General features: G+C 42.7%; 1 protein-coding gene across 1 annotated transcript in view; it reads right to left on the bottom strand.

Annotated features, from left to right (window-relative positions):
• The window catches only part of WDFY4 (WDFY family member 4), a 260,133-nt gene that overhangs the window by 201,032 nt on the left and 41,989 nt on the right, over positions 1–17,112 (bottom strand). Inside the window, exon 12 of the mRNA XM_082407126.1 lies at positions 5,774–5,867. Within this exon, the coding sequence (XP_082263252.1) occupies positions 5,774–5,867 (94 nt within the window). The remainder of the gene's footprint in view (positions 1–5,773; positions 5,868–17,112) is intronic.

Here is a 17,112-nt window from a genome sequence, read left to right as displayed (position 1 = left end):
TCTCTAATGCCCAGGTCTGATCATGTCATTGCTTTCCAACTGCCTCCCACCCACGGCTACCACCTCCCTACAGGGAAGGCAACTTGGTGCAGTGGCAGGAGGTCCTGCAGCCTCCCATCAGGCACATCCACCACCTAGTTATGGTGTTAACTCTGTCACTTAAGTGCTACAAGTTTCAAGTCCTCACCTGTAAAGTGGGAATACTGATGTCTACCTTGCAGGGTTATTATGAAGATCAAATGATAAAATGCTTGTAAAGTTTTGGCAACTAATAGCAGTAGCCACACCAGTCAGCAAGTGTTTCCCATGGTGCCTTGTATGTTCTGCTTGCCATGTTAAGTGCTCCTGCATTGCTTCAGTTGATCCTCACAATAATGCCATGAGGAAGATGATATTATTCTCCCCATACTACAGCAAAGAAAATTAAGGGTCGTGGAGGTTAGCTAATTTGCCATGGTTCTGTGACTGTTAAGTGGCAGAGAGATTTGACCAAAATCCGTCATCTTCAGAGCCTCATATGGTGGGTGCTCATTAAACACAGCAGTGATGACGATGACAACAATGACAAAGGATGGTAATCCAATAAAATCCAACTGCCTGTGTATGGTACCCAAGGCCCCTCATGATGTGGCTTCAACCTACTTCTCCTGCCCCATTTACTGCCTTTCTACCCGCATGGTCTATCCTAGCCCAACTGAACAATTTGAAGTCCCCACATGGGCATCTTCACGTGTGCCTCTCTCTGTTGTCTGAATGTCTTGTCCCGCCCTCCTCTACCTGATCTGGCATAGACAAGTCTCTTCCTTAAAGTCTAGCTCCAGTGTCCCCATCTCTGTGTGGCTTTCTCTCCCCTCTGCCCCAAGACCCTGTGGGCAAACCTTTGTTACAGTTAGAATATCTAACTATCTTCTCCACTCGTCTGAGTACCCACCCTCAAACTCAGACTGTGTGTTACTGTGACATTGGTCTCTGAATCCCCAGTGGCACCTAGTAGGTGCTGCGTAATTATTCATAAAAGTAAATACATCACATTGGTGGCCCCAACACAGGCTGAGTTCCACCTCTGTGAAACTGGATCTGACTCCCCACCCTCTGAGTTCCTATTGTCATGCACAGAGCAAATAACCCTCTGCTAAGACATGAACGGAAGTGCAGTGGTGCTGGGAGGAGAGAGCCCTCCACTACTGGTCAGAGTTCTAGCCCAGAGCCACGTCCCTACAGCAAGCCCCTCATGGCTGCTGAGCATGCCAGAAAGAAAGAGAAAAGGCCTTTCTTCTCAATTAGTTACTTCTTCCAGGGGCCAACTCAGCTCCAACAGAACTGAGCTGGACTCCACTTTTGCCTTGTGCTCAGTACAGCAACATTCACAATAAAATTCCTGTAGTCCAATTTTAATACTGGCGATGATACAAGAGGAAAAAAAATCAGCTGGATTATTTGTTTCCAAGAGCAGCTCACACTGCTAGCGTTTTGCAGAGGGAAAAACCCCCTCTTGGTCATGAACAGAACAAATTTAATGTGGCCACAATTAGAAATAAACCAGACAACCCATGTAAGTAGTTAAGTTGCTGCTTCTAAAATGATATCTGTACCTTGGAAAGCTATCAATTTCTCATCCATAAGGTAGGAAGAGCATCCGAGGGATGTAAAGTGGGTAAGAGCATAGGGATGCTGGGAATCACCAGGCCCACCTGAAGGGAGATGAGGGGGACCTCACAGTCCATCTTTTTAGTAACACTGCCATCTACTGAAATTTCCAGCTGCTTCCTCTGCCCCAAAACCTGCAGTCCTTCAGTCAGTCTCATTTCAGCATCTTCTTGTGTGTGTCTCATTTCTCATTTGATTTACTATTCTGTTTGTTGTTATGAGGTTTCCCACCGACCCCCCCACCTTTCAGAAGTTAATTACTATAATTACCCAACTTTTAATAGCTGCTGATTTGGCATCTGCAGAAAATTTTTGAGAAAATGTACCACTACATTTCATTTGCATATTTGAGAGACAGTGCGTGAGAGTTAGACTTTTCCTCAATTACTTATTGTGACCTGAATAGAGAAAAAGTATCCTACCAAGTGGAAGCCTCATTTGCATACTTAATTTGTCCAATTACCATCACAGGATGAGGGAAAGTTCCTCCCCACACACTGATGTGACAACTCATGGCGTTTATCTGAAACTGGGGCTCATCCACAGAGTCTTCATGCACTAGGAAGCGGAAGGACAGGCCACTGTCTGCTCTGCATCACTTCGTCAGTCATCCTCATGGTGGAGTTTTGCACAATGTGTTTATCAGCAACCGTTTGACTGCTAAGACCACCCAAACCACTGGCTTGGTTGTTCTCACTGCAAGTGCATTGCAGGGTATGAAATACAGCTAAGGAAGCCAGGCTTCCTCACAATAAGGTGATAGCCCCTGGAAAAGTGTGCAACGCCAAGATGCATGACCTTGCATTCTGCAAGAGCTGCAGAGATGAGAGATCTATTCATCAAACATGTCTTGACCTTGAGCCTGGGAGTGAGTTTTAGATCTCCCCTCAACACCTCCATGATTTTAGGAAGTTACACAACTTTCCTGAGCTTCAAGCACCTGCAAAACGGGGAGATTCTCATTTTAATGAGCTGTTATGAACACTGATTAATGTTCCTGGAATAGAAGTAACGCTCAATGTGTATTAGTTTCCAATATGCTCCAGGCAGAACCTGTCCTGAATACTAAGGTAAAGAAAGTAAAGCCAGTTAAATGCTCAAAAAGAAAAAAAAAAAAAAAAAAAAGAAAGTAAGGTCCCAGGCTTTAGATAACCAAAAGACTCGAAGACATTTGATTTAGGAGTCAAATAATTTTATCCGTCAGTTAGATGCCTAAGGCAAGTGTGGTGGCTGGTCTTTAAAGATGGCCCCCAACAATTCCCCCTCTCCTGTACACGCAAGCCACCCCTCACGTCAGTAAAGGAGACATAGGTCCCTTCTCGTTGAGTCTAAGCTGAACCTGTGACTCACTTTGACCAACAGAATGCCATGGAAGTAATGCTGGCTTGTTCCAGGCAAAAGCCTCCAGAAGGCTCGGCACCTTCTGTTCTTGTGCTTTTGGGAGCCCTGAGCTGCTACGTGGCCTGCCAGAGAATCCAGGTGGAGGTATACAGGTAGAAGCCAGACAGTGAGGGCTACATGGAGGAGAAGTCAGGCCCTACCCAAGGCCCCAGACATCTGACCCCGTTGGGCCAGCCTAGGAGCCTCTCACCATTTGAGCCAGCTTGAGAGGTGCCAGCTCTGTGAGTGGAGAACCCATCTTGATGCCCAGCTGATACCATGTGGAGCAGACAGAAGCTGTCCCTGTGGTGCCTGTCTAAACTCCTGACCCACAGAACCACGAGAAAGAACGAGACCATTATTGCTAACTTGGCAGCACTTTGTAATACAGCGATAGATAACTAAAGGAGCAATCAAACCCATTTTAGCCCAGGCTACTGCTGTTCCATAAATGTTGAAAGATATAAAGTGCATTCCATTTCACTATTAGATGCATCCTTACTCACTGGTTTGATAATCACTTTATCATCAGTTTCCAGCAGAGGATCAGGAACCAGATAAAGGAATCCAGTTACAAAGAGACATGTAGACATGGAATTGAGTTAGTCCTTTTTTAACTCCTGTACCTACTGCTACAGAATTTCCTAAGTAAAAACAGTCCCTTCCCTACACATCAAGGCTTTTGTTCCTCCACTCCACTTCTCACCGATTTCGGAGGATTTGCAATATTTTTACTAAGCCATTGTCATTTTCAATGATTAATAACACCCCTATAGTTGACCCTTGAACAACACAGGTTTACACTGCACAGGTCCACTTATGCATGGATTTTTTTAAATAATATAAGACCTGTATTTTCATTTTACAGATCTTTAAGTTTAACTGAGTGTAGGGAAAAGTTTATGTTCAATTAGAGATCACAATATGTGGAATCAAAACTAGTCCTGATTCTATCCAAACTTTTTCACCTTCCTGTCCTTGGGTGAGTCATTTATCAACTCCTTTGTTTCTGAGGCAGAGATAGTAGTACACTGTGTGAGGGTCAGCACCCTTAACCCCCAGGTTGTTCAAGGGTCAATTTCTTCTTAAAACATATCATCTCCTTTTTAATTCCAGGACAAAACAAAGCTGGACCCGCACGCCCGTGAGCCCCCATTCTCCTACAGAAGCCACTGCTGTGCAGGGGAAAGACCGTAAGAACTGCCACCAGGTAGGGCCACATTTAATACCAGGTCCACCAACTCAGAATCCTTAAAAGGCATGTATACTGTCTGAGACTCGGTTTCCCCACTGGCTAAAATGGAAACAATGATACTCCCCACCAAACATCTATGAGGGTAAATAATCAGTGAAAGGGTGTGGCACCGTGCCTGGTACATGGTAGCTGCTCAATTCAAGTAATTTCCTTTCGTCTGCTGCTAATTCAAGAGCGTATTTTCCAGGGCTTCCTCAACTTCGAGTTTCTTTCTCAGAACCTCTAGAGAACATACTCTCTAAATTGAGAGCACTTCCTGAGAATCTGCCTCGTTCTGTTGCTTTCGCCGGTACAAGCGCGCCTCGCTGCAGTGGGGCCGTCAGTGCTGCCAGGACAGGAGCTAAGAGCCACCTTGACTCCCCCCTCTTCCCGCTTCCTGCACCCCGTTCATCTCAGGGCCTTGATTCTATCTCCCAACAGGTCTCTTGACTCCTTGCTCTACACACTTTCCCACAAACGCCACCGTAATCAAGCTACCACCATGTGCTACCAGGCTGTGGACATGGCTTCCTAACTGCTGTCCCCATTCTCTTCCACACGGCCCCACTCCCAGTCCACCCTCCATGCAACAAGAGAGATTTTTAATACAAAAACCTGATGATGTCCCCCTCCATTCACTTGAGAGAGACTTCGTGTGCCCTTGGGATAAAACCCCATGCTTGTCAGGGCGGCAGCCTTCCTCCGCCTGCCCCATCGGGCACATTTCCAGCTCTCCCGCTTTTCTCCCACCCCAGACACCTGCAGCAGGCTCCTTCCCACCTGCTTAATTGCTACTCATCTTTCAGGGCTCTGCTTCAATGTCACCATCTAAGAGATGGCTTCCCTGACATCCACACCTTCATCTAAATTAGATTTAATTAGGTCTTCCCCCCCACTTCCATTCCCATTATTCTCTGTCAGCACCCATTTTTTTCCCTTAATATCACTTGTGACAATTTGTAATTGTATATTCATTTGTGAGCTTATTTACTTAGTCTGTCTGCCCCACCACCACCTCCCAGTCCCCACCACAGATGTGGGCTGCTTGGACAGTGCTCAGTTCTCATCCTGTTAGCCCTGCATGTCCTACATAGAGCACCGAGCCAGGGTCACAGCCAATATCCAAGCAATGGATAAATTAATGGGGAGCAGAGGACTTCTGGTCCCACCAATGCCCAGCACTATATGTAGTACTTATATGGGACTTGCCTCATGAAGGCAAGTCCCATATAAATAAAATCATTTCATTCAGTTTTTGTTTGGCTGTTGTTTTTAGAAGGTCACATCACCAACAGGAACAATCTGTTTTGAGTGGCCATGGAAGGGTGGGTAGAACTCAATCAAGGGTCTCAGACCCACTGATACTCCCCTGCAGGAGGCACTTCATGAAGGAGGCTCTGTTCATACAGGGGACTGGAGGCAAAGGCAAAAAGGGAAAGGGAGTCTCTGGCCAGAGGAGCTTAAAAGATCAGTCACGTGAAAAAGACAAACTCATGTGTTCACAACAAGTACCTGAGGGTGATCTTCATGGTACAACTGAGGCAGCAGCCTCACCATGATGCACAGGATCCCGGGGTGCATGATCACAGCATCACCTTCATCCGTCCTGCAGAGAGAGGGAAGCAGGACATCAGACTTAAGCCTTCTCTTCTGCTTTCCACAGAACTTTCTGGATCTTTCTAAGACAGGCCATGATATATAACTGCAGCCTACCACTTAATTATATGACCTTGAACTAATTAATCTGAGCCTAACTTCCCCCAACTGCACAATGGAGCTAACAATGCCATACTTTCCGCGTAGAGTCATAGAATAATGCCGCTGTGTACTAAGGCACAGTGCCCGGCACAGAGCAGATGCTTAACGGAAGTTAGTTCCCTGGGCCTCTACCCTCTCTCCAGATATGTGGGAGGTGGAGAAGCTCTCATTTTATATCAAACAAACACACACAGGACCATGCCTGGATCCCTTCAAGATGGTGTAAGCACACTCTACTCTGTCCTACCCACTGAATTAAACTAAAAACCCAGATAGAACACATAAGCAGCTCTCTGAGGACTCTGAAAAGTAAACGGTAGCAAAGCAGGAAACCAAACCCAAAGCACCATGCAACCGGTAACATGTTTCCTGGGGCTTCCCCCTCCAGCATCTCCCGGAATGGGCTTACAAGGAGTAAGAACCGTGCACCACGTGTGGACAGGACAGACACAGCCTCCAAGAGAAGGCTCTATTTCTAGTCTAAGGAGTGGGGAAAGAGGCTCCAACAGGGCCCAGAGCATGGAGGAAAATTCCTGGAATTTTCTTTGTTGGGTTTCTCCATTCTTTCTCACCTCAGCCTCCAAGATACCACACAGCAGCAGCAGTGACCAGGCAGGCATCTGAAATTCTCAGGGAGGGGAACCCTTCTCTCTGACCAGAGGAACTCTGGTCCCAAGAGTCGGGCAAAATCCCCAATGTTTTTGTCTCTCTTTTTGCTCTCCCTGCTTGGCCCCAGAGACAGATGCAATGGTGGGAAGTGCATGGCAGAGCAGAGAAACTAAAGCTCCAGCTTTCCAGACAGAGGAGAAGGAAGGGATCCCAGGGAGCTAGAAAGTGTTGGGAAGATGATGAAGAGGAGGAGACCTAAGAAAGTGAAACCATTAAGTTGTGTATCAACCTCTGAGCTCAATTCTGAGCTGCACATGTGTGGATCTGACCCTAAACCACATTCCAAAGGCTTTGAGAACTGCTCAGGAAGAAGTCTGAAAAAGTTTTAAAAATTGAAAAACCACTCCCTAAGCTAGCAAAGACAGAAAAAGACACAAATTACCAACATCAGAAATGAAAGAGAGAATACCACTACACACCCCACAGAAAGGAAAAGAAAATACTACAAATAACTCTGTGCACACAAATCTGACAACTTAGATAAAATGGACCAGTTCCCTTAAAGTCACAAACTACCAAAAGTAAGCAAGAAGAAATAAATAACCAGGACAGTTTATAGCTATCACAAAGACTGAATATGTAGTTTAAAACCTTTCCACAGAGAAAACTCCAGCCTCAGATGTTTCCACTGGTGAATTCTACCATACATTTAAAAGATAACACCAATTCTAAACAACTTCTTTCAAAATATACAAGAGAACACTTCCCAATGCATTTTATGAGACCAGAATTACTCTGATATCAAAAGCAGACAAAGCCAGTATAAGAAAAGAAAACTACCTGCCAACATGTCTTAGAAAAATAGGTGCAAAAATCCTCAATAAACTACAGGAAATCAAATATAACTATATATAAAATAAATAAGGCACTACAACCGATTTGCCTTATCCCACAAATGCAAGGCTGGTTCACTATTCAAATATCAGCCAAGGCAGGGACTTCCCTGGTGACACAGTGGTTAAAAATCCGCCTGCCAATGAAGGGGACTCAGGTTCGAGACCTGGTCTGGGAAGATCCCACATGCCGCGGAGCAACTAAGCCTGTGAGCCACAACTACTGAGGCCCGCATACCTAGAGCCCATGCTCCACAACAAAGAGAAGCCACCACAATGAAAAGCCCGTGCACCGCAATGAAGAGTAGCCCCTACTCACCACAACTAGAGAAAGCCTGCACGCAGCAATGAAGACCCAATGCAGCCAAAAAATAAATAAATAAATAAATAATAAAATTAAGGACTAGAAAGTTGGTTCAAGATGGCAGAGTAGAAGGACGTGCGCTCACTCCCTCTTGTGAGAGCACTGGAATCACAACTAACTGCTGAACAATCATCGACAGGAAGACACTGGAACTCACCAAAAAAGAAACCCCACATCCAGAGACAAAGGAGAAGCTGCAATGAGATGGCAGGAGGGGCGCAATCACAATAAAATCAAATCCCATAACTGCTGGGTGGGTGACTCACAAACTGGAGAACACTTATACCACAGAAGTCCACCCACTGGAGTGAAGGTTCTGAGCCCCACGTCAGGCTTCCCAACCTGGGGCTCTGGCAACAGGAGGAGGAATTCCCAGAGAATCAGACTGTGAAGGCTAGCGGGATTTGATTGCAGGACTTCAACAGGACTGGGGGAAACAGAGACTCCACTCCTGGGGGGCATGCACAAAGTAGTGTGCGCATCAGGACCTAGGGGGAAGGAGCAGTGACCCCACTGGAGACGGAACCAGACCTACCTGCTAGTGTTGGAGGATCTCCTGCAGAGGCGGGACGTGGCTGTGGCTCACCACGGGGACAAGGACACTGGCAGCAGAAGCTCTGGGAACTACTCCATGAGCCCTCCCAGAGTCTGCCATTAGCCCCACCGAAGAGCCTGTAGCCTCCAGTGCTGGGTTGCCTCAGGCCAAACAACCAACAGGGAGGGAACTCAGCCCCACCCATCATCAAACAAGCAGATTAAACTGTTACTGAGCTCTGCCCACCAGAGCAACACCCAGCTCTACCCACCACCAGTCCCTCTCATCAGGAAGCTTGCACAAGCCTCTTAGATAGCCTCATCCACCAGAGGGCAGATAGCAGAAGCAAGAAGAATTACAATCCTGCAGCCTGTGGAAGGAAAACCACAGTCACAGAAAGATCGAAAAAATGAAAAGGCAGAGGACTATGTACAAGATAAAACGCCAGAAAAACAACTAAATGAAGAGGAGATAGGCAACCTTCCGCCAAAAGAATTCAGAATAATGATAGTGAAGATGATCCAGGACCTCAGAAACAGAATGGAGGCACAGATCGAGAAGATGCAAGAAATGTTTAACAAAGACCTAGAAGAATTAAAGAACAAACAAACAGAGATGAACAATACAATAACTGAAACGAAAAATACACTAGAAGGAATCAATAGCAGAATAACTGAGACAGAAGAACGCATAAGTGACCTGGGAGACAGAATAGTGGAATTCACTGCCACTGAGCAGAATAAAGAAAAAAAAGTGAAAAGAAATGAAGACAGCCTAAGAGACCTCTGGGACAACATTAAACGCAACAACATTTGCATTATAGGGGTCCCAGGAGGAGAAGAGAGAGAGAAAGAACCTGGGGAAATTTTTGAAGAGATTATAGTCGAAAACATCCCTAACGTAGGAAAGGAAATAGCCACGCCAAGTCCAGGAATCACAGAGAGTCCCAGGCAGGAGAAACCCAAGGAGAAACACGCCGATTAAGAACAAGACAAGGATGTCCCCTCTCACCATTCCTATTCAACATCATGCTGGAAAAACAGATTGGAAAGGAATGTATAAAACTGTCACTATTCACAGACAACACGATTGTCTACATAGAAAATCCCAAGCAATTACAAAAAAAAAAACTCCTAGAACTAATAAGTGAATTAGCATGACCTCTGGATACACAGTTACATATAGAAATTAATCATATTCCTATATACTAGAAGTAAACAATTGGGAAATGAAACACTTAAAATACCTTTTAAAATAGTGCTCCAAAAAAACATTAAACACATAAGTATAAATCTATAAAAAATGTTCTGGCTCTGTATGTTGAATACTATAGACCTTGATTTTTTTTAAAAAAATCATAGATCTATTGAATATACAAATGGAAAAACATTCTATGTTTATGGATTGGAAGACTCAAAAAAGTTAAGGTTTCAATTCTCCCCAAATTCATCTATAGATACAGTGCAATTCCAATCAAAATCCCAGCAGGATTTTTTGTAAATATAGGCAAACTTATCATTAAATTTCAATCTGTGAATGACACTTTAAAAGTAAAAAGACAAACCATAGACTGGGAGAAAATATTTGCATCTGTACAATGGAATACTACTCAGCAATAAAAATGTATGAACTACTGATACAACAAATTGGATGGATCTCAAAGGCCTTATGCTGAGTTTAAAAAGCTAGCCTCAAAAGACTACACACTTGTAGTTATATGTTATTCTGACAAAGACAAAACTATAGGAATAGAGCAGTGGTTGCCTGGGTTTAGGAATTGAGAAAGGGTTTCATTATGAAGGGACAACATTCAGGAACTATTTGAGGGGGTGGGACTGTTTGTCCTGTATCCTGATTGTGGTGATGGTCACATGACTCTGCACATGAATTAAAACCCATAGAACTCTACACCAAGAAAGGGACTTTTACTGTATGTTAATTGGAAAAATAATAATAATAAAGAAAGAAAAAGTCACGAGACTAATCCCAATCACAAACACTTGATTTTCAAACATCCTGCCTCTAGCACTGAATTTCCCACCCACAGTGAGACTGTTCTTGGCACCACCAGCCCTGAAGAATGGCTAAGGTGCCAGGAGTGCTTCTAACATTTGGTGTTAATTTATCCAATTCAATTGAACAAATATTTATCGACCTAAGTATTTTCCTGGCATTTTGGATACATCTATAAATTAAACAAAGTAAAACCCATACCTGATATGTAAGAAGAAGGGTAGAGACAGTAAAGGTAAACATAATAGATAAATTATAAATAATAAAAATTATTGTTGTTATATAATTTATACTATACTATATATAGTATTGTATAATATGTATCATATATTATTATAACATAGTATATTAATGTAATAAAATAATGAATAAGCAAATTATATATTATGAAGAAAGGTGATAAATATTACTGCAAAAAAAAATTAAAGCAGAGAAAGAATCAAGAGCGCTAGGGTGTAAGAAGGAAACAATTTACAATTTTAATTTGGGTGGCAGGGTTGGCTTGTTTGAAAAGGTAACATTTGGGTGGACTTGAAAAAAGGGATGCAGATATCCAGGGGGAAAGCATTTTAAGCAAAGGGAATAGCCAGTGCAAAAGCCCCCAGAGTGGGAGTATGTCTGGCATGTTCAGGGAACAGCAAGGAAGCCTGTATTATTACTCTGATCTAAAGCCACACAAAGAAAAGAAGAGACCAATATCCCTCATCAGTATATATGCAAAAATCCTCAACAAAAAACTAGCAAACCAAATCCAACAGCATATTTAAAGGATTATATACCATGATTAAGATCCCAGGAATGCAAGAGTGGTTCAACATAAAAAAAACCAATCAATGCAATACATCACATTAACAAACAAAGGAAAAAAACCAATCACCTCAACTGATACGGAAAAAAACATTTGACAATATTCAATACCCTTCCATGATTTAAAAAAATGCTTGCGGGACTTCCCTGGTGGCGCAGTGGTTAAGAATCTGCCTGCCAATGCAGGGAACATGGGTTCGAGCCCTGGTCTGGGAAGATCCCACATGCTGAGGAGCAACTAAGCCCGTGCGCCACAATTACTGAGCCTGTGCTCTAGAGCCTGCGAGCCACAACTACTGAGCCTGCGAGCCACAAGTACTGAAGCCTGTGCACCTAGGGCCCATGCTCTGCAACATGAGAAGCCACCGCAATGAGAAGCCCGCACACCGCAGTGAAGAGTAGCCCCTGCTCGCTGCAACTAGAGAAAGCCCGTGAGCAGCAATGAAGAGCCAACACAGCCAAAAATAAATAAATTAATTAATTAATTTAAAAAAATGCTTGACCCACTGCCCTCTCCACCTTCTCCAGACCCACACTGTGGATTGGCTGGCCTAGAAGGATGTCATCCTTCCCAGGTAGCAGGAGCTGGTAAACACCAGAGAAGGTCTGCATGATTAACCACAACCACAGCTGCCATTTATTGAGCTCCACTGTAGAGAGAGAGAGAGAGAGTGTGTGTGCGTGTGTGTGTGTGTGTATGTGTATGCTGTGTGCGTGGGGTGTGTGTGTGTCACACGTGCTGCGAAGGGGGTAGTGTGTTATGTTTCATAGAGATTAAATATTCTGTATCTTGGGAATCTCATTATATATTTTGGGATTTATATAATACATATCTTCTATTTTGTGAAAAATGTTACTTAATCGTAGTTACATAGATTACCTAATGCTTGTGAAAGCAAAGCACAGCATTTGGCAAACAAGTGCTCAGTAAACAGCAGCTGTGACCATTATCTAACTAACACCATTATCATCTCCAGTCCTCACCGCACAACACCCCTCAATGTGGATACTCTTGTTATCCCCGCATTTGAATTGGGAAATCAAAGCTCAGTGAGATAAAAAGGCCCAAGGAACACTAAGGTGTAGAGCACACAGGCCTGAGTCTAAGGCCCACAGCCTCTGTCTTCCTTCTGGAGACCAGAGCCCACTGTGTATGGACAGGTCTAAGCCAAGTTGCATGCCCAAGGGGATGCCAAGTGTCAGTGGTGGGCATGGATGAGCACCCCGTCCACCATGCCCAGCCCCCTGCCTTGTCCTTTACCCCACAGACTCTCTAAGGAGAGGCTGGGGTTTCACTTCCTCTTTTCTAACCATTAGAGAAGGTCAAGGGTGATGTATTTCTTTTAATGACCAAAAAATTACTCTATTTATGAAATCTGATTCTTGTACATTTAAAAATTACTCATTGTGAAACCAGGATGACATTTGACACAGGAGTTATCTGTAAAGAATCAGGCCTGATGCCATCTACAAGTTAGAGCCCAAACCTTAAACTTCAGTCTATTGTGGCAGAACATTTAGCAAATCATCACTATTACTGTGGAAACATCCAGAAAAAAGCAGGACAAATACACACACACACATACACACACACACACACACACACACGTACACACACATACACATACACAGAAGCACACACACATACACATACACAGAAGCACACACAGAGGCTTTGGGGGTAGACCTGAGTTCAAAGTTTTGCTCCATCACTTACTAGTTGTTAACTTTCAACCATGTTTCTTATCCTCTCTCAGCCTCCATTTCTTTATTGGTAAAATGCTAGAATTTGAGAGGGAATTAAATGAAAATAAGTCATCGGTGTTCAGTCCCCAGAGACATTCAACAAATGACTATTGCTTTTCATCACCTAATACCACTTACTAAATGTTTTTGATGCTGACAAATACTTCCCTGCCCTCTAAAAGCTGGTAGGATAAGTAGAACAAGGTTCAACACTGAGATCCTAAGTTAAGCTGCATGCTGTCCAGATGGCCAAGACAGAGGCCTCCTCCGAGAACCCTCTGCCCCTGGAATAGAGAGATCAGGGGACCTCAGAAAGAGAATTCTCCCAAGACAAAGCAAGAAGAGAAAGGCCTGGAATCTGACCAAGGCCTAGCTACAAAGGGCAGCTGCAGCCTCACCGAGGCATTCCTGTGTCTGCAGAAAGGCAGGATGGCCAGAATAAGGATGGGCTGCATGGAGTCTGGGAAAAGGAAAATCTTGGAGCAAGACTCACAGTTAAAAACCATCAACCACACAAAGAAACAAGGAAACTTCAGTTTAAAATACACATTAAAAAAAAATAGCTCTTTACTGTTTACAGGAAAAATACCTAAAGCATGAGGACCCAGAAAGTTTAAAGAATAAAAATTCAGGCACATACTAACCAAAAGAACACTGGTGTAGCCTTATTATTATTAGATAAAGTTGTTATGTTCTAATGGAGATTAAGAAGGTCATCATATAATGATAAAAACTTTGATACCTCTAGATGATGGAAAAATTATAAATGTGTGTGATTCTAATAGCCTCAGATATATGTAAGGCAAAAGTTAACAGATTTTGGGACTTACCTGGTGGTGCAGTGGTTAAGAATCCGCCTGCCAATGCAGGGGGCATGGGTTCAATCCCTGGTCCGGGAAGATCCCACATGTCACGGAGCAAATAAGCCCGTGAGCCCCAATTACTGAGCCTATGCTCTAGAGCCTGCAAGCCACAACTAATGAGCCCATGCGCCACAACTACTGAAGCCTGCACACCTAGAGCCCATGCTCCACAGTAAGAGAAGCCACCACAATGAGAAGCCCGCACAGCGCAATGAAGAGTAGCCCCTGCTCTCCGCAACTAGAGAAAGCCGAGGCACAGCAATGAAGACCCAACGCAGCCAAAAATAAATAAATAAATAAATAAATAAATAAATAAATTTATTTTTTAAAAAATTAACAGATATTAATAAATCTATCATTATAATGAAAGATATTTAACATATCTTAGTAGCTGATATGCCAACAATCTTAAAATCTGAACAATTGACAAATTTCATCTAGAGGACATAAATAGAGCATTGAACCTAACAACTGGAAAATGTGTATTATTTTCAAGCACACAGGAATATTTATGAAAATTTACCACACTGGGGACACAAAGTCAAGCTCAACTAATTTCAAAGGATTAGCATCATACAGTCCACTTTGTTTCAAGATGACAAAGTTAGAAGTCAATAACAAAAAGATGATCAAAAATACTCTAACTTTGGAAATTTATAATTCAAATAAGATTCAAGAGTAAAACTGTAAGTCATAAGGGAAATTAGAAAATATTTAGCAGTAAATTATATTGAAAATTTGACATAATAAAACTTGTGTGATGGAACTAAAGTAATAGTTACAAGGAAATTTATATTTAAAAAGAGGACTTAAAATTGGTCTCGTAACAATTAAATTAAGACAAAGAATACTAGAATAAATCCAAAGAAAGTGGAGGAAATAATAAGAAAAAAAAAAGAAACAGAAAATCAATGTATGAGACAGGAAAAGCTGAACGTTGGTTCACAGACACATTAAAAAATTAACCTCTGCCAAGAACGCTGGGGTGCTGCAGGCAAAAGAGAAAGAATACACAAATGATAGTGTTAGGAATAAAGAGTTAAAAGGATATTGTGAATAGCCTTACGCCAATAAATTAAAACAGGTGAAATGAGAACAATAAATTTGAAAAATAACTTACTATGAATCATGCAAGAATAAATTGAAATTTATTCTCACAAAAATAAATCTTTGCAGAGGTGACATCAACACCTTGATGGTGTGAAAAGCTCCCTTTGTCTCTCCCCTTCAGTCTACAACTAGTAAAACATTCCTAACTCCAGAAAGCTTCCTCTGCCCAACACAGCAGGATGCTGGAGAGATCCATACATCTGTACATCTGAAGGTGGGTGAATTGGGACATACAGAGGAGGCAGAACCAAGGACTAGCAGAGGCAGTGCTGGGATCCTGGCCCCTGGCCACAGCGGCTGAGTCTGCAGCCCCAGCGAACCTCGTAGCAGCAACAGAGGTGGCACATGACACCTAGGCCTCCCAGCCACAATGGCACCCATAGCCACAGGGAGCCAGACAGCAGCGGTGGCAGGACCCATGACCCTGGTCCCTCCAGCCAAAGCAGCACCCGCAACTCCAGCCTCCCCCCACTCCCACCAATGACAGCAGCACCCCCCAACCCAACAACCCTGGAGGCAGCAAAGGTGCCCATGACCCTGGTTTCCCCTTCCCCACTGTGGCAGCAGTGCTCGTGACCCAGGTGTCCCCAGACATGGTAGAGGTGCCTGCCATCCCAGTGTCCCAGGCGGAAATGCCAGTGACAGCAGCAACACTGGCAGCAGCAAGGCACAAGCAGTGGCAATGAGGACACCAGGGACACCTCTGGCAGAGGTGCTGGAGGGTGGAAAATGCTGTTCTCAAATATAGCCGGAGGCCACTCAAGAGAAACAAAAACTTGGGCTATAGCACCACCTACTGAAAAACAAAAAGAAAGGCCTTTAATTAAGAACTCGAACTGTTAGAATCAAAGCAAAAAAACTTTACCTAAATAAGAAAGGAGTTTGCTCCTTCAAATGCACCAGCAGAGGAACAACTCATCAAGGACCATGAAAACACAGTATCACAAAAAGAAAATAACAATTCAGTAAAACTTAAAGTCACAGAAGATTGTGATCTAACTGATAGAGAATTCAAAATAGCTGTCATGAAGAAATTCAATTAGCTACAAGAAAACTCAGAAAAGCAGTTCAATGAGCTAAAGAGTAAAATTAATAAACAGAGGAATACTTTACCAAAGAGACTGGAACTCTAAAAAAGAACTAAATGGGAAATTCTGGAGCTGGAGAACTCAATAAATGAGAGAAAGAATGGATTAGAAAGCATTGGAAATAGAGCAGACCATATGGAAGAGAGAATTAGTGAGCTTGAAATTAGAAATCTAGAAATGATTCAGGTAGAAGAAGAGAGAGAAGTAAGATTTTTTAATAAAGAAACTCTACAAGAACTATCCAACTTGATTAGAAAAGGCAACATAAGGATAATGGGTATCCTAGAATGAGAAGAGAGCTTATTTAAAGAAACAACAGCTGAGAGCTTTCCAAACCTGGGAAGAAACTGGATATACAAGTCCACAAAACTAATAGGACACCCAATTATCTCAATACAAAAAGATCTTCTCCAAGACACATTATATTAAAACTGTCAAAAGTCAATAATAAAGAATTTTAAAGACAATCAGGAAAAAAAAAAAAGACAGTAACCTACAAGTTACCCCCATTAGGCTATCAGCAGATTCCTCAGCAGAAACTCTATGGACCAGGAGAGAGTGGAATGACATACTCAAAATATTGAAAGATAAAAACTGTCAACCAAGAATACTCTACCCAGCAAAGTTATCCTTCAGATATGAAAAAGAAATAAAGTCTTTCCCAAACAAACAAAAGCTGAGGGAGTTCATCACTACTAGACCTGCCTTATAAGAAATGCTGAAAGGAGCTCTTCTACCTGAAACAAAAAGGTAAAAGTACAAAAAACTTTGAGTAGGTAATAAACAGAAAGAATCAGAAAATTGCAACTCTTTACCAGAATAAGTTGTTAAACAATTATAGCATAAAGGTTAAAGGGGGGGGGAAAAGCATTAAAAACAACTATAGCTACTTCAATTTGGTAATAAACTCACAACATAAAAAGGGATAATTTGTGGAAACAAACATAAAAGGGGAAGAAGACAAGGACAAAATCTGTATAGGCAAATGAAGATGAGACACTTTCAGCAGAAAAAGAACTATGTAATCTATGAGACAGTTTATACAAACCTCATGGTAACCACAAA

Source organism: Balaenoptera borealis (assembly GCF_965194805.1).
Source record: "Balaenoptera borealis genome assembly, chromosome: 10".
NCBI lineage: Eukaryota > Metazoa > Chordata > Mammalia > Artiodactyla > Balaenopteridae > Balaenoptera > Balaenoptera borealis.
This window is presented reverse-complemented; position numbering and strand designations above follow the sequence as displayed.